The sequence below is a fragment of the Cynocephalus volans genome, chromosome 1 (assembly GCF_027409185.1).
Source record: "Cynocephalus volans isolate mCynVol1 chromosome 1, mCynVol1.pri, whole genome shotgun sequence".
Lineage (NCBI taxonomy): Eukaryota > Metazoa > Chordata > Mammalia > Dermoptera > Cynocephalidae > Cynocephalus > Cynocephalus volans.
This window is the reverse complement of record NC_084460.1, coordinates 15,225,586-15,239,824: the sequence shown is the minus strand read 5'-3', so window position 1 is coordinate 15,239,824 and position 14,239 is coordinate 15,225,586. Positions and strand designations below refer to the sequence as shown.

Sequence of the window (14,239 nt, the reverse complement as noted above, 5' to 3'; positions counted from 1 at the left end):
TTTTGTCTCCCTTTTGGGTTTAAATTGTATTCTTCAATCCCTATAGTCTCACTTCTTTTTTTTTAAGACCATCTACCCATCTTTCTAGCCTCATCTTATCCCACACTCAACCACATCTTACTTGATTCTCATCCATAGTTCTTCTACCAACCACAGGACAAGTGCACCTGTTTTCTGTGCTTGGAATACTCTCTTCTAGCTTTTTGCCTGGTGAATACTTGCTCATCCTTCAGATCTCTGCTCACTCATCATTTATTGACTTTCTCAGATTTGGTCCGATCTTCCTAATGTGCTTTCATAACACCAGATAACTTTTCTTTACAGTGCTCATCAGAGTTGTGACTTTACATCCATTTGTAAATTTATTTGTAAATTATTTGATTAATGTCTGTCTCCCCAACTGGATTATATGATCTACTCTGTTTCTGTATCTTCTCCCCCTATTGCTACTGGCTTATGTTTCATTGCTCACCTCTCTTCTTCGCAGGATTCCACAGCTTCTACAAAGCAATGGCTTACTCTGTTTCATTAATTCTGCCAATAAGTTATTTCTCTCTCTGTCTTTCCATCTTTACTCTCACTATGGTTAGTTCCCCCTAAGTTTTCCACATCCACACTTTAGTAGCAAGAGGATCTGATTTGTTTAATTCATATGTATTGTCTCTTCATCAAAGTTTCTGTGATAGACCAACTCATGACTCCCTGGCCCATACCCAAATGGGCTTCCTCCATTCATTGTCTATGCCAGGATAGAGGGGTGGAGAGGTCAATTTCCCTGAGTAAGAATAAAAAGCAGATGCTTTCTCCAGCACAGCATGCTTGCTGGGATCTGACAGAGTTCGGTAGGGATCTTCCTTGAGAACTGGGGTTGTGTGAAGGGTAGTAACAGAAAACAAGCATGAACAATTGGGGCAGTCAACATCCTGCTCTGGCTGGGGTTCCACTCAACTAAATCTCCATTTCTCTGCATATAGTATTAACACAATTAAGAATCACAGAGGTTAAGTCCATTTGGGCATTACGAGCAAAAGAAGACTCTTAAGGGAAAATCTGAAGTATTTGGGGAGTGATAGAACCTAGAGGAAGAAATGTCCAATGATTGAACAATGAAAGTGCCCTTTGGGGGTCTGTCTACTTCTGGTTCACCCTTACTGCTTGAGCACAGCCTTTCAGGGTCTCCACCCAAAGTGAAGGGAGTTCGCCAGGCCTCCCCTTTGGCAGGCACTGGACTCTAAGCCTTGGTGCCCTGCCCAAGCCCTCTCAACATGAGGCTGTCAACAGCTTGCTCAGCCTTCAACCTCTCAACTGCCTCTACTAGGAAAATAATTGGTATATAATGGTCTGAACAACTGGCAGAGATGAGAGTTTTATTGAGCTTGAGAAGAGATGACCACCATCCATTACTTGGGCAGAGCACTATAGTGTAGGGGTCATAGCACAGATTCTAGAACCCAATTGTCTCAGTGCAATTCTGGCTTGGCTATCTACCAACTATGTTACTTGTCTTCCCCTCGTGTGTAATGTAGGATTACAGCACCTATGTTAATATGGTTGTCGTGGGGATTAAATATGTTACTCAATATCAAATTCTTATAACAGTGCTGATATTACATATGTGTGAGCTATGATTATTGTTGCTGATATTATTGTTGTCCTGTAGAGGCCGCCTGATCAAATTAGTGGTCACCTGTATTACTCAGGACACATTTGGCTGGTTGTAGATGGCTGTATTAGTCCGTTTCTGTTGCTTATAACAAAATACTTGAAACTGGATGATTTAGAAAGAAAACAAAATTTATTGCTCATGGTTTCTGAGTCTGGGAAGTCCAAAGTCAATCTGGTGCTGATGACAGTGACCAAGGGTCTCACATTGCAAGATGGTGGAACCAGAGAGAGCAGAGAGAGACAGACAGACACACTTTCCTCTTCTTTTAAAGCCCTCGGAAACACACCCTGACCACCATTTTTAATCTATTCACTACTGCACATTCCTATAATTCAATTACCTCTTCAAGGCTCCACCTTTCAATTACCATGATAGGGTTTCCCACCCTCTTAACAATCAACTTGGGGACCAAGTTTCTAATACATAAAACTTGGGGGACACAATTCAAGCTTCAATGAGTTTTGGGGAGACATATTCAATCTAGTACAGTGGCAGAAAAGAATATTCATTAGTTTATGAGCAGAGAAGTCCAAACGATGGCCCAATTCAAGCATGGCTGGACCCAAGGGTTCAAAGATGCCATTCAACTCTCGCTGCCTTGTGCCTTGGCTTTCATCTGAGTCAACATCATTGTCAAGCAGGCCTCCATATGGTAGCAAAGATGTATCTTGAGGATTATCTCATCCTTACATCTCTCCCTCAGTGGATCTGAAAGAAAGACTAATAGTCCCAGATGTGTACCATTATTGAACCAATATCAGAGGGCCATGTTTGGGCCTCATGTGCTCTTGTAGCAAAGAGAAAAGGCAGGGTCAACCTTACCCAAATGTCACAGTCTCATAGGGGAAGGATGCTGAGCAGAAGATAACCACCACTCAACCCTTTATTAAGGCACACCCTGGGGCCATTCTCTAAGGAAGAACTAGATGACCATGATGGACATCTTACTGAAATTTTTACACTTTTTCCATCTGGAGAGTTACAAACACCCATGAGCAATGTTCAAAATATTGAATAACCCCTAGAACAGGACCTCTGTTTGGTCTGAATGAATGTCTGATCAATCAGAATGGAAGTCAGCTAAAGACAACTAGTAAGAAATTAGAAGCACGTTCCTGCTAAACAGCAACCCTGCATCAAATGCAGACATTGGGCTGATTTCTACGGGACTTAAACGTTCAATCCTATTATTCTTATTGAGCAAACACTCTATTTCTGGCTGGTTTACTTGCCTAGCTACTTAGAGGCAGGACAGAAACAGACAGGTGTTTTCAGAACTCTTTCTACTTTTTAATCCCCTTTGTTATCTCGCGTGTGTGACCTCTGCCCTGGGACAGACACTTAGGACAGAGAATATGCTTCTGAGCTGAAACACCAATAACCTTGACATGTACACATGTCCCTTGATTGACCTGTTTTGGGCCAATGCTGTCCTCTTTTCTGGCTGGGGAAAGCAGAGGTCCCCATCTTCCTTCCTTTCTATTATTCTACCGTCACCAAATGCCTCGCAAAATAGCCCTGGTCTCAGCTGGACTTATCTTTGTCCAGGGATGTCCTACCCCTTCAAATTCAGGTTGGATGAAGGGTCTTTGGTTAGAGACTTAAATAAGGAGCAGCTTAATGCACCATCTCAGCTTGGCTAAAAAGTGTCTACCAACAACTGGTGTCAGTTATGGGATGTGTGTCTGTGTGTATGGGTGTGTGTTACTTCTTACCCCACTCCCTTCTCCTGAGTTAATGTTTTTAAAGCACTCAGCATAAAGTCCATATACAGTAGGTACTTCGCCTGCCTTCCACCCTCCCTGCAGCCTAGCCTGGCTATAGTTGCTTGTAGCACCTAATGGCATCCCCCCTCATTCCTGCCTTCCAGGCTTAGGGCTGTCCTGGGTATCAGTGCCTACACCTGCTCACCAGGAGGTATTTTCTCACCCTCCTCTGACTCGTCCCAGCTAATGATGCAGGCCTGCAGAAAGACTTAGGAACACTTCTCAGGTTGACCTGACCTTTGCTTCCCTCTTCCCAGTGGGAATTGATGGATTTCATGGCTGTCTCTTTTCAGGGTTGCGGAGATTACAGCAGCTTGCAAAGAATACGAGATACTTCAGACAGAGACTGAAGGAAATGGGATTCATTATCTATGGCAATGAAAACGCTCCCATTATTCCCATGCTCCTTTACATGCCTGGTAAACTAGCGTAAGTATCCAAGACTCTCAGAATCACACCTACGTCCCACAGGGACCTCACTAAGGTGGTGCTTCTGACACTATAAGGCTTTTCCCCACAGGCATTAGATAATGCACTTTGAATGGGGTGTTTGGGTTCAGAATTTACTGGTACAGCTTCTTGGAAGCCACTTGCCACCCATCAGCAGGGCCTTGTCCACAGGTCTTATAAGAAGGGAACCAGGTGGTAAAGCTGACATCTCTCCCTGACACCATTTTCAAGCTCTATAAATTTAGAGAATTCACATATTTCCCTTGGCCTCAACTGTAAATTAAGGATGATCCAGAGCCTCCTTCTGACCCATGACCTTTCTCAGGGAGAACTTCTGAAGACAATCTCTCTCAGCATTTAAAAACGATGTTACCGGATTCTATGTACTTTCTGCTACTGAACTCTTGTGGCTGTCCTTGGAAGAGGGCACCATCATTTTAAATATGGGGAATCTGAGGCTGAGAGCAATTGTAAAACTAAGAGGTGAAAAACCCAAACCTCGGCTCACTCCACAGTTCAGGCTCATAACGCCAAATTTCAATGCCTCCCCTCTAAGTCTATTTTGGGTCATTTTTCACTAATTGCAAGTCCAAAACTATTGCATTAGCAATAACTACATAAAGAGAAAAAAATGGCTTTTTCTCTGTATGGCATGGACAATTTTATACATGAGCCATTCTCCAACCTGCTAGAGACTAATTACCTCTGTTATTAAGAGGAAGTTAACTAAAATGCTTTCTAAATGTGAAATGCTTATTTGACATAACCCTGTCACTGGAACTTCCTGTTTGACTCTCTAATAATCTGAGTAGATTGGCAGAGTATTTGAAGCATAGAAAAGGTTTTGGGCCTAGCAGTTAAGAACGCATGGAGGTAGGATAAATTAGAAGTTCCCCAAAAACGGATTTTTTGAAGTATTCTCTTGTGTCATTTCACCACAGCAAAATAATAAATAGTCAAAACACACACACAAGTGTTTTAGTGTGCCATGCCATGGCCACTAGTGGGGCCTTTGATCTGGGTCAGGAAAACAATGTATGGAGTGTCCAGGAAGATGGTGCACTACAGAATCGTCACACACCATACCACTCCATGCTGATGGCAGGGAGGAGTGACAACGGTCATCCAAAGTTGCAGATCATCCAAAACCCTTGACCATCTGATCTTGGAAAGCACAGAAAACTCGCATTTATTCAAAGTGGTTGGACAAGTGGTGTGTTCTGGAAGAAAAATTCCAAACTTAGCCCATGTCTATCCAATATTTTATCATTTGCTCAAAAGAAAGCACCAAAAATAAACTTCTTCAGGGTGTAAAGTACACAGTTCTGGAGGGGTGGCAGCAGGGTGTGTGCTGGATAGTCCTAACTTTGATTATGGAAGCTAGAATTAGAATTGCAAGAAGCTGGAAAAATGAACCAACCCAATGAGAAAAGTCCATGAAGAGTAAAAACAAATGAATTTAAATTTAAGAATTCAACTGTACAGTATGCTTCATATAAAAGTTCTGCTTTGTGAGAAGTTTGGAATCAAAAAGAATTTTGACTCTGCCTCTTCCTAGCTAAGGGATCTTGGACAAGTTACCCAACCTTCTGAAGGCCCAGTTTTCTCACTCATAAAATGGGGTATAACAGCACCTGCTTCATAAGATCATTGTGTAGATGGAACAAGGTGAGGTCTATGCGGCATTTGGCAGGTTGCTTCTTATATAGGAGCTATTCAGTATTAGCTGTTGTTATTAATAATATTAGTAATACATATAAAGCACTTAATATAGTGCTTGGTGTACTATGATTTAATCAGTGATAGCCATTACTATTACTAATAGAGAGTACTCTTACTATGCTGCAATAATAATTATTAGTTTCAGCTGAGTGCAAGGTTGAATCACCTTGGTTGCACGGCTCCCCACAATAATTATTGTGGTCTTTGGTTAAATCAATACAAATAGAACTTCCAGAGTTCTATAGCAAGTAAAGTAGGTAGTAGTAGGTAATAGTAGATAATAGTATAGTAGATAATAGTAGATAAAGAGCCTGCTATACTCTGCATCAATACTGCTATATAGAACACTGGCTGATACCTCAAACTGTCCTGTTCTTCCAACATAAGGTTGTTTTTCAGGAGGCTCTAACATTGCTGAATACTTATGCTAAGTATGTTATATATATATATATATATATATATATATATATATATATATATATATATATATATATATATATATATATATATATATATATATGCTGAATATATATGCTAAGTAAGGCTGTTAGAGTGCAGTGATCACCCATTGAGGGTGGGATGCTTGTGAGGATGCTGAGACCCACAAAGGTCAAACTACTTTCCAAAACTCACATAGCTTGGGCAGCAGAGCCCAGAATTCAAAGCCAGTTCCATTTGCCTCCTAAACCAGAGCTCTTTTGAACACACAGTACAGCCTCTCAAGCTTTAGTCCATAGGAAAAAAATGCACGTCTCAATAAAGTAACAGAGAGTATGAATTTAACTCTCTTTAATGTCATGTTTGGTGATTCGAAAGGCATCAATCACTATGACAGAAGAAAAACCTAATTGTGTGGGTTGTCTAAGGAAACTGAGAACAGGTTAGTTACAAAAGGTAATATCATCTATGGCTGGCAGAAGTTGCTGGCCAGAGCTTGCCCTGCATCCTGGCTTTTTTCTTTCTATGACATTTCTTCCATTGAAAGTTTATATGTAGGGAAGCTTTTGAAACAGGCAGTTAATTGTACAAGCCAGTGTAGAAGCCCTTCTTTTACTTGTTCATTTAAAAACCTTTGATTTTTAAAGAACTGTGATTTCACCAAATTTCTACCTATGCAGAAGGAAAATATAATCTCTAGTTAGTTTTGCTTTGGAACAAAGTCCTGTTATAACTCTACCACTGCAGTCGTCTATGCATTTCAGTATAATCTGATTTCACCCATAAAATATGCACTTAAATAATCAAGCATGTATTATATTTAGTACTTGGTAGAGGGTTTGCATTTTCCCTCCACAGTTCTCATCATACGCTCGGAAGACAGTGGTACACAAGACATAGAAATGCTACGTACAATGCAATGCAAATGTTTATTATAGTATTATTAGTATTATTTCACATAGTTTAGTTTCTTTCAATCTATGCCAGCTCTAATTTGCTTTGGGGAGTACAAACCCAGAGGCTCATTATATAAAATGTTCAGTGCAATCATATACATTAAGTTAAGGACACTAGGTTTAGTAGTGTAAGTTTTAAATTCAAAAGTGCTCCAGGGAGGCCCCAGATTAGCCTAATGAATCAACAGAGTCATATATTTTCCTCCACATTCTTTGGCAAAACTCGCTTCCTTTGGTACAAAGAGAAACATGCGGACAGTGAAAACGGTCTTCTGGGAGTCCTGAAAACTGGCCGGAGATCATGGGTCAGGTGGTTTGTACTCTAGCAATAAAAGCACTTGACATGTTTCTCAGACAATTATGAGCTCTCATCCTGTGTGTTGTTCCGTGGGCAGCCTTCCATAGGGTGATCAAGCAGGAAAAAGAACAGCCTCTGTTTTCAAGCTTTCTCAGCTAGAAAGCTTCATCTCCTTGTAACCTTCCCAGTGGAAATCAAAGGGCAAATTTTGCCTTACCCAAGCCAGGGGGCCAAAGAGGCTGTGTGTTGTGTAGGTCTTGCGACCTCCATTGCTTCGTGGCAACCAAAAGGCAAACTGCTGAACAGCAAGACAGATGAATGGACAAGCAGGCTTACTCTCCACGTCTGGTTAAAGAATGCTTCCTGAGTTATGAGTAGTGCTGTCAGCTTCCAGCCTAAAATAATACACCAGCAACCTCTTAATGCCAAGAACAGATCTGAGGCATTTACTTCACTTATGGGTAGAGCCACTCGGTAATTAAGATTTCCTGCAAAGAGCAACAGAGCCCAAAGGGAGGAAAGAGTCACTTGGAGGTACATGCCTTTTTATCTGACTCTTGGCTCTCAGCATAAGAAATGTACAGACTTTCAGCTTGATATTCTAGAATTATTACTGAGATTAGCTCTGGAAAAGAAAGAGGCTAGCAGGATGAAGGGAAGGAATTATAGCTTACAGTGGTTTTACCCTGCATTAAAGAGCTTTGTAGTTATATGACTTACATCCTACAGGCTGCATCTATCTGCCAGTTCTCTGTGTGTGCAGACTTCTTTCCCTGTCTCCCGCCTGCCCTATTCCCTTTTAACCCAGTCAAATGGGTTTACTATCCCTGTGCATACCTGAGTATGTTCATTCACACATTAAAAAAAAAAAAAAAAAAAAAAAAGAGGAGACCCTTGCTATTTCTTACCTCTGATTTGTTAAAAAAAAATATAACATTTGACCCTAGAGTGGTAATATTGGCTTGGAGTTGGATCCTACAGGCCTTCTGATCCTGGTCTTCAAATTGTAGTCACTAAATATAGGGTTTTTGAAATTTCCACATCATATTATTGGTATTAATTAAGTTTTAAAAACATATAGGTTTGCATTTAATACATACTCTTTCTTTATGTTCTTGCATCGTATTTGCTGCTTGGTTTTTATTCCTAGGAACCCCGCAGACAAAGGATTTTTACACTGTTGCAGACTTGTTAAGCCAGAGTCGCATACACCAGCATTTTCTGTTCGATGTCAAAGACTCAGCACCCACAGTTGTCCAATGAGTGTGTCAGGCCCCAAAATACCACACACTCAGTTATGGGTGGCATCAAGTGACTGACTGCCCATTTCTTTGTCAATTGTATTTGACAGAAATAATTTCAATCATCTTCTACTTACTGTCATAAAAAGTAAAAAGTCAATTCACCACATTCCTTTGTTGGGCAACATAATTCTGTCTTCTCTCGGTTAACCTCCTTTTTTTTTTGCTTTTCCTTTAGGGCTTTCTCAAGGCACATGTTAGAGAAAAAAATCGGGGTGGTGGTCGTTGGCTTTCCAGCCACTCCCCTTGCAGAAGCCCGGGCTCGGTTTTGTGTTTCTGCGGCACATACCCGGGAGATGTTAGACACGGTGAGTACGCCACGGGCCAGCCGGACCTTCAGTACTGGTAGCTTGCATTCTGAGCAAGTCCTTTTATTGAGCCAGGTTGAGGTTCTCTTGGGAGATTTAGGGAAAAAACAGTAACAAAACTCACTGCTAAAAGACGGGGTATGTCAGCAATGCCCAGCAATGTGATCAACTCAGCAGATAAAAAAGAAAATCATTTTAGCAAAGATTTGAGTCAAGTAAGTATTTCGGTTTCACAGAAAATACTGAATAGCCAAATTACGTGCTATTTACTTGTTCTTAAATGCAAAAGCTGATCTCACAGGCTATGTCAGCGTTAACTGCCTGTATCCTGACATTTTTCACAATCACCAAACCTGCCGTAATAAAATATGACCAAACTAAGCAACATGTTGGAGAACCAACCACAAGGACAGATGTATATTACATCAGCAGACCCTAAGTGAGGTGAAAATTATTTTAAAACTTCATTTAATTGTCCCTTGATTTCAATTTTTATGTGAATGAGTAATATCAGAGAACTAAGCCTTTTCAATCAGTTTGGGATTAATGGAGCTGTCTCATGATATCAATGCAGTTTTGCAAACACTATTGAGTGTCTATTATATACAAACCCTGGAGCAAAAAGAGTAGGAGAAGATATTGATAAGCAACTAACGATAATACCAGACAAAATAAATTAAGTTTGAAAAATAAATGTAGAAAACTGTGGGAGTGTGAAGGTGTGAATGAATTATTACAATGGGGAAGATTCACCGAGGAGGTAACTTTTGAGCTAGGGTTTTATTTAATAAAGGCTGTGGAGTAGCATTGGAAGTTTCTGACCAGAGGAGTAACATAATCACGTCACTATAAAATAAATGTGACAAATAGATTAGAGAGGAAAGAGACAAGAGGATGAGAGCTAAAATGAGCTCCTTGAACAAAACAGGAGACACAAGGCCAATGGCCATAGAAACAAAGAAACGGATCTAGGAACAGACATTACAAATGCATGGAGTGGCCAAGATGTGGCAAATGATCCGACACAGGGCATGTGGGGGAAGAGGGAATCAAAGAGAATTCAAGGTCTGCAGCCCTGGTCAGTAGAAGGATGGCAAAGCAGTTAAATGAGATAAGCTGTACAGTAAGGAACAGCAACTCTTCAATAGGAGTGGGGGAATAAAATGAGCTCAGTCCTAGACATGTTGAGATTACGTGTCCATGGGCCATGTATGGAAGAGAAAATCAATTATAGAGTTTAGGAAACTGGGGGATTATTAAAGCTAATGGTAGAAGATATAATTGCTCAGAAATAATCAAGAGTGAACAGGCCAAGGGCAGACTCTTATGGAATGCTTACAGACCAGGGTGGATATGGGAATCACTTAGATAGGACTAGAAAGGTCGGAAAAGACATGGTCTGGTGTGATGTTAAACACAGTAAAGAGGATAACGTTTCAAGGAAGAGGAGGATCAAAATGTCCCAGAAAATTGCAGGAATTTTAAATGTGATGAGTGATGAAAAGAAACTATTATATTAGCAACTAGTAGGAGCTTGATGTTCCTAAGAGTGGGCAGTTTTAGGGGAATACAGGGAACAGAAATAAGAAAACAGAACTAAAGAATGAAGAGATAATTTGAGATTGAATTACACACACAAACACACACACACACATGGTCACTGTGTGTGTGATTAAGCCTCAGGACTTAAGCCAGTGAATAGTACTTGGTAAGTACACAGTAAAAACTTATTGAACGACACAGCAACAACTGGGCTAACTCTAGGTTTTGAGATGATGGGTGGATTCTTTTGTTGTTTTTGATATCCTTCTATATTTTCCAGATTCTCTTAAATGAGTACATACTTCTATTTCCAGTACATTAATTTTAATAAATTGCTTCTTTTAAATGGAGTGAGTTGGTGGTAAGAAGGGTAGGTAAGTCTCTCAAGAAGTTTGGCTGTAAAGTTGAGAAAAATAGGTTTAGTAAAAACCCTTAAAAGCAGGGGAAGATCTGAGCATGTTCACACATCAAGGGAAGAAGACAGTGAAGAGGAGACTGTGGGCATGGGAGAGAAGGGGACATGCCAGGGAGCAACACCCAGAGGTGACAGGGGGATGCACAGCATGAATGAATTCTTATTTTTTGTGATCCACATAGCATTGAGGTACTCATGTGTACCCAGTTCTGTCACTGCCAGACTTGTGATTCTGTCCACAAGTCCTTAACTGCTAGCATTGAGACATCATCTAGACAGATGCCTCTAAACTTTTGAGATCATGCATCCATCTCAATGGAAAACTTTGAGCGCTTCCTTAATACACACATAAGAGAAAGTGAAAAATGACCCTGTTAAACAGCATTAGGACAAGTGCACTCGATGACCATGTTTGGAACAAGACAGAGCTGAGACCACTCTACAAACACAAACTGGCTTGGCATCTCCCTTTTCTGACTAAAGGCTGTTCCTTTACCAATGACAGCCCTAGCCTTTCCTTAATCATTCCACCTTCCAGATAAAAATTATAAATATATAGATGGCCAATAAACTGCTCCCACTTCTTGATGGCATCCAACCCAGAACTGGTTGGTCCCTGGGAATCATCTCAAGCATAAGCCCAAATGCACTAAGATGCCCATGATTCTTCTGGAATGTGCTCTCCTGTGCTGCAGCAAGCTAAAAAAGAAAAAAAAAACTGAGTACAGGTGTGTTCTGGGTGGTCTTTGATCAGAGGACCTCACCATAAACTATTTATAAATGATATATACATTACCAATATGCTATGTACATTATATAACAGACACAAAAGCAGAAGTTAGAAAGGTTGAGATGAGAATGAATAAAGATCCTAATGTTTTCCTCCCACATTCTCCATAAATTGTCTTTCATATCCCCAAGTGTGCTCCACTTTGGAAACCTCTGAGTTATTCCCCACCTTCAGCAAAGATCAATAGAAATTATCCCAAGTAGATGTCATTTAAAAGATAAACGACCTAATTTTATTTTAGATCAAATCTAAATATTTAAAAAAAATTTTTAAATTTTAAAAAACAGGGAGAACATATTAAACACTCTTAATTCTACCACCAAAAATTAAATTGATCTTAATATGTTTGTGGATATTTTAATTGATGTCAGTTTGAAAGACTTACCAAAGAGGAAAGTCCATCAGCCCCATTAGATTAGTCATTCGCTCTAATGTTAACAACCCTCACTTTACCTGTTTAAAAGCATTAAACCCTAATCTCATATAGTCTCCCTCCTCATTTGACAGGTTAAGAAAAAAAGGGTTGGAAAGGTTAAAAAGGCATACTCAACACCATAGGATTAGTGATATCCTAGAAGTAAAAATTACATTTTTTACTTTCTGGATCTCCATTGTTTCATTTGTAAAACTGAAGATACATTTAATTGACTAAGGTAGGAGAATTGAAGCAGGTGAATTCTTGGTCCCTTGTGAGTTTAAGTTCTATTATTCATGGAATATAGAAATAAGTATTTAAAAGTGGAAGATGTTGGGAGATAGAGCATGGGAAGATAGAGAACGATGTTAATTATCTCCCACAGTGTTCCAGTTTGTTCTTGGCTGAGCTGGTTTGCTATGTCATGAAGACATACTTCAAATGCCTTCTACAACCTTATCTTTTTCTTCCACAAGGTTATATATGTCATTAATTTTTAAAATATAGCCTTAAAGGGTAAGCATGGGTCAGATATTTTTATTCCTCTGCTCACACTCCCAAAATAAAATAAGCATTTATAATGTGAAGTTAGATGATTAAATAAAATAAATTAGCATTTAACATTCCTCTAGGGCCTATAAACCACAACCTAATGATATGAATCTTGCCCCTTTAAAATCAAAGAAGCTGGCAAAATAAGACTGTGGGTCTTTGTGAGACTGGCCATTAACCTGGCTCTACAAAGCAGAGCCACTTAGAGGTTTAAAGATAATGGATGGAAGGCAATCTCGTTGCAGGTTTTGGAAGCTCTTGATGAAATGGGTGATCTCCTGCAACTGAAATATTCCCGGCACAGGCAGTCAGCACGCCCTGAACTCTACGACGAGACGAGCTTTGAACTTGACGATTAAGTTTCCTGGTCCTGAATGCATCATAAAGACTGCCAGGAAGACCTCCCTCCTTGCTTCAGAAGGAATATAAACAAATTTCTCCCCCTTCCTAAAGGACAATTTTGGTTTCCAGACCAGCTTAATTGAACTGAAGGAGACATAGTTGTGTTTTTAATGTCTCCACCTTGGGACTGCAGAGACAAAAATATGTTTCCCGATTTAAGTCTCTCTTCTCTCAAGTATTCTGCTAGAAATACAACATGCGTGCACACACACATACTTCTTAGAATATTTTTAATGGCAATGAGCCTAGGTCTTAGCTGCTACCGTGCAGCCTCTTTGGTCCAGACCCTTTCAGGGGTTCCAACCAAATGAGAGGATTTTGATTTTTAATTCAGTCATCTCACTTTGTGTTTGCTTATTTCATCTGCAGGCATGGGAGAGGGTGGTGGGCAGTAGCTGGCTTCCTTGTTCCACCCATTAAAGTACCAGCTAGAACTCATCCATATCACCAGAAGTTCCAGGCAGGAGGGTGAAGAAATGTTGCTTCTACTATTTGCCAGATTTGGACTTTTTCCAAGGGCAAGTGTCAAAAGGCATAGTTACTATTTGCAGGGAGAGAGCAGAACTGGCCAGCAGCAACTACAGATGTCTTTGAAGGAGACTTTCCTTTTCCTCTTGCTGGTCTCCTACAGTTTTACAGCTAAGCTTTTGAGCTTCTGAGGTTTGGAAAGTTCAAGACTTTTGTTTCATAAGGAAGCGGGCAGAAAGCAAACAGAAGTCAACTTTAGGCCTAGACTAAAACTGTAAAGTTATAATAACTTGAACATTGTTGGTGCTATGCAGAGCTGATGCTTAGCATGCTTAGCCTTTATTACTTTAAGAATGAGTTGTCATTTTCCCATTGAATTTTGAGTAAATGGTGAGATTTAATTTCCTTTAGAACTGACTCCCAAGACCACACTTGAAGAACATATTGATGCAAGGACATTTAAAAGCAAATTCTGTCTATCTTTTTCAAGACTGACACTCCCATTCAGGCCTATTAAATAGTACTGTTAGTTGGCACATGCATTCCAATTTGGTACAAAGTAGGCTTGTACACTTTGGGGCAACTAAATGTAATTCTCTCTCTCTCTCTCTCTCTCTCTCTCTCTCTCTCTCAATGGGAACACAAACTTCTCTGGAAAACTAGTCTTTTGCTAATTGGATCTAGTTGGTATGGAAAAAGCCCATGGAAAACCTTATCTTTAACAAGCTCCCAGATGGTGCCCAGATTTGG

The 14,239-nt window shown here is 40.1% G+C and overlaps 1 protein-coding gene across 1 annotated transcript in view; it reads left to right on the top strand.

The window, feature by feature from the left end:
- Window positions 1-13,053, top strand: part of SPTLC3 (serine palmitoyltransferase long chain base subunit 3) — a 169,956-nt gene extending 156,903 nt beyond the window's left edge. Inside the window, exons 10-12 of the mRNA XM_063077770.1 lie at window positions 3,726-3,861; window positions 8,776-8,905; window positions 12,865-13,053. Coding sequence (XP_062933840.1) covers window positions 3,726-3,861; window positions 8,776-8,905; window positions 12,865-12,978 — 380 coding nt within the window. The 3' untranslated portion in view covers window positions 12,979-13,053. The remainder of the gene's footprint in view (window positions 1-3,725; window positions 3,862-8,775; window positions 8,906-12,864) is intronic.
- The last annotated feature ends 1,186 nt before the right edge of the window (window positions 13,054-14,239 follow it).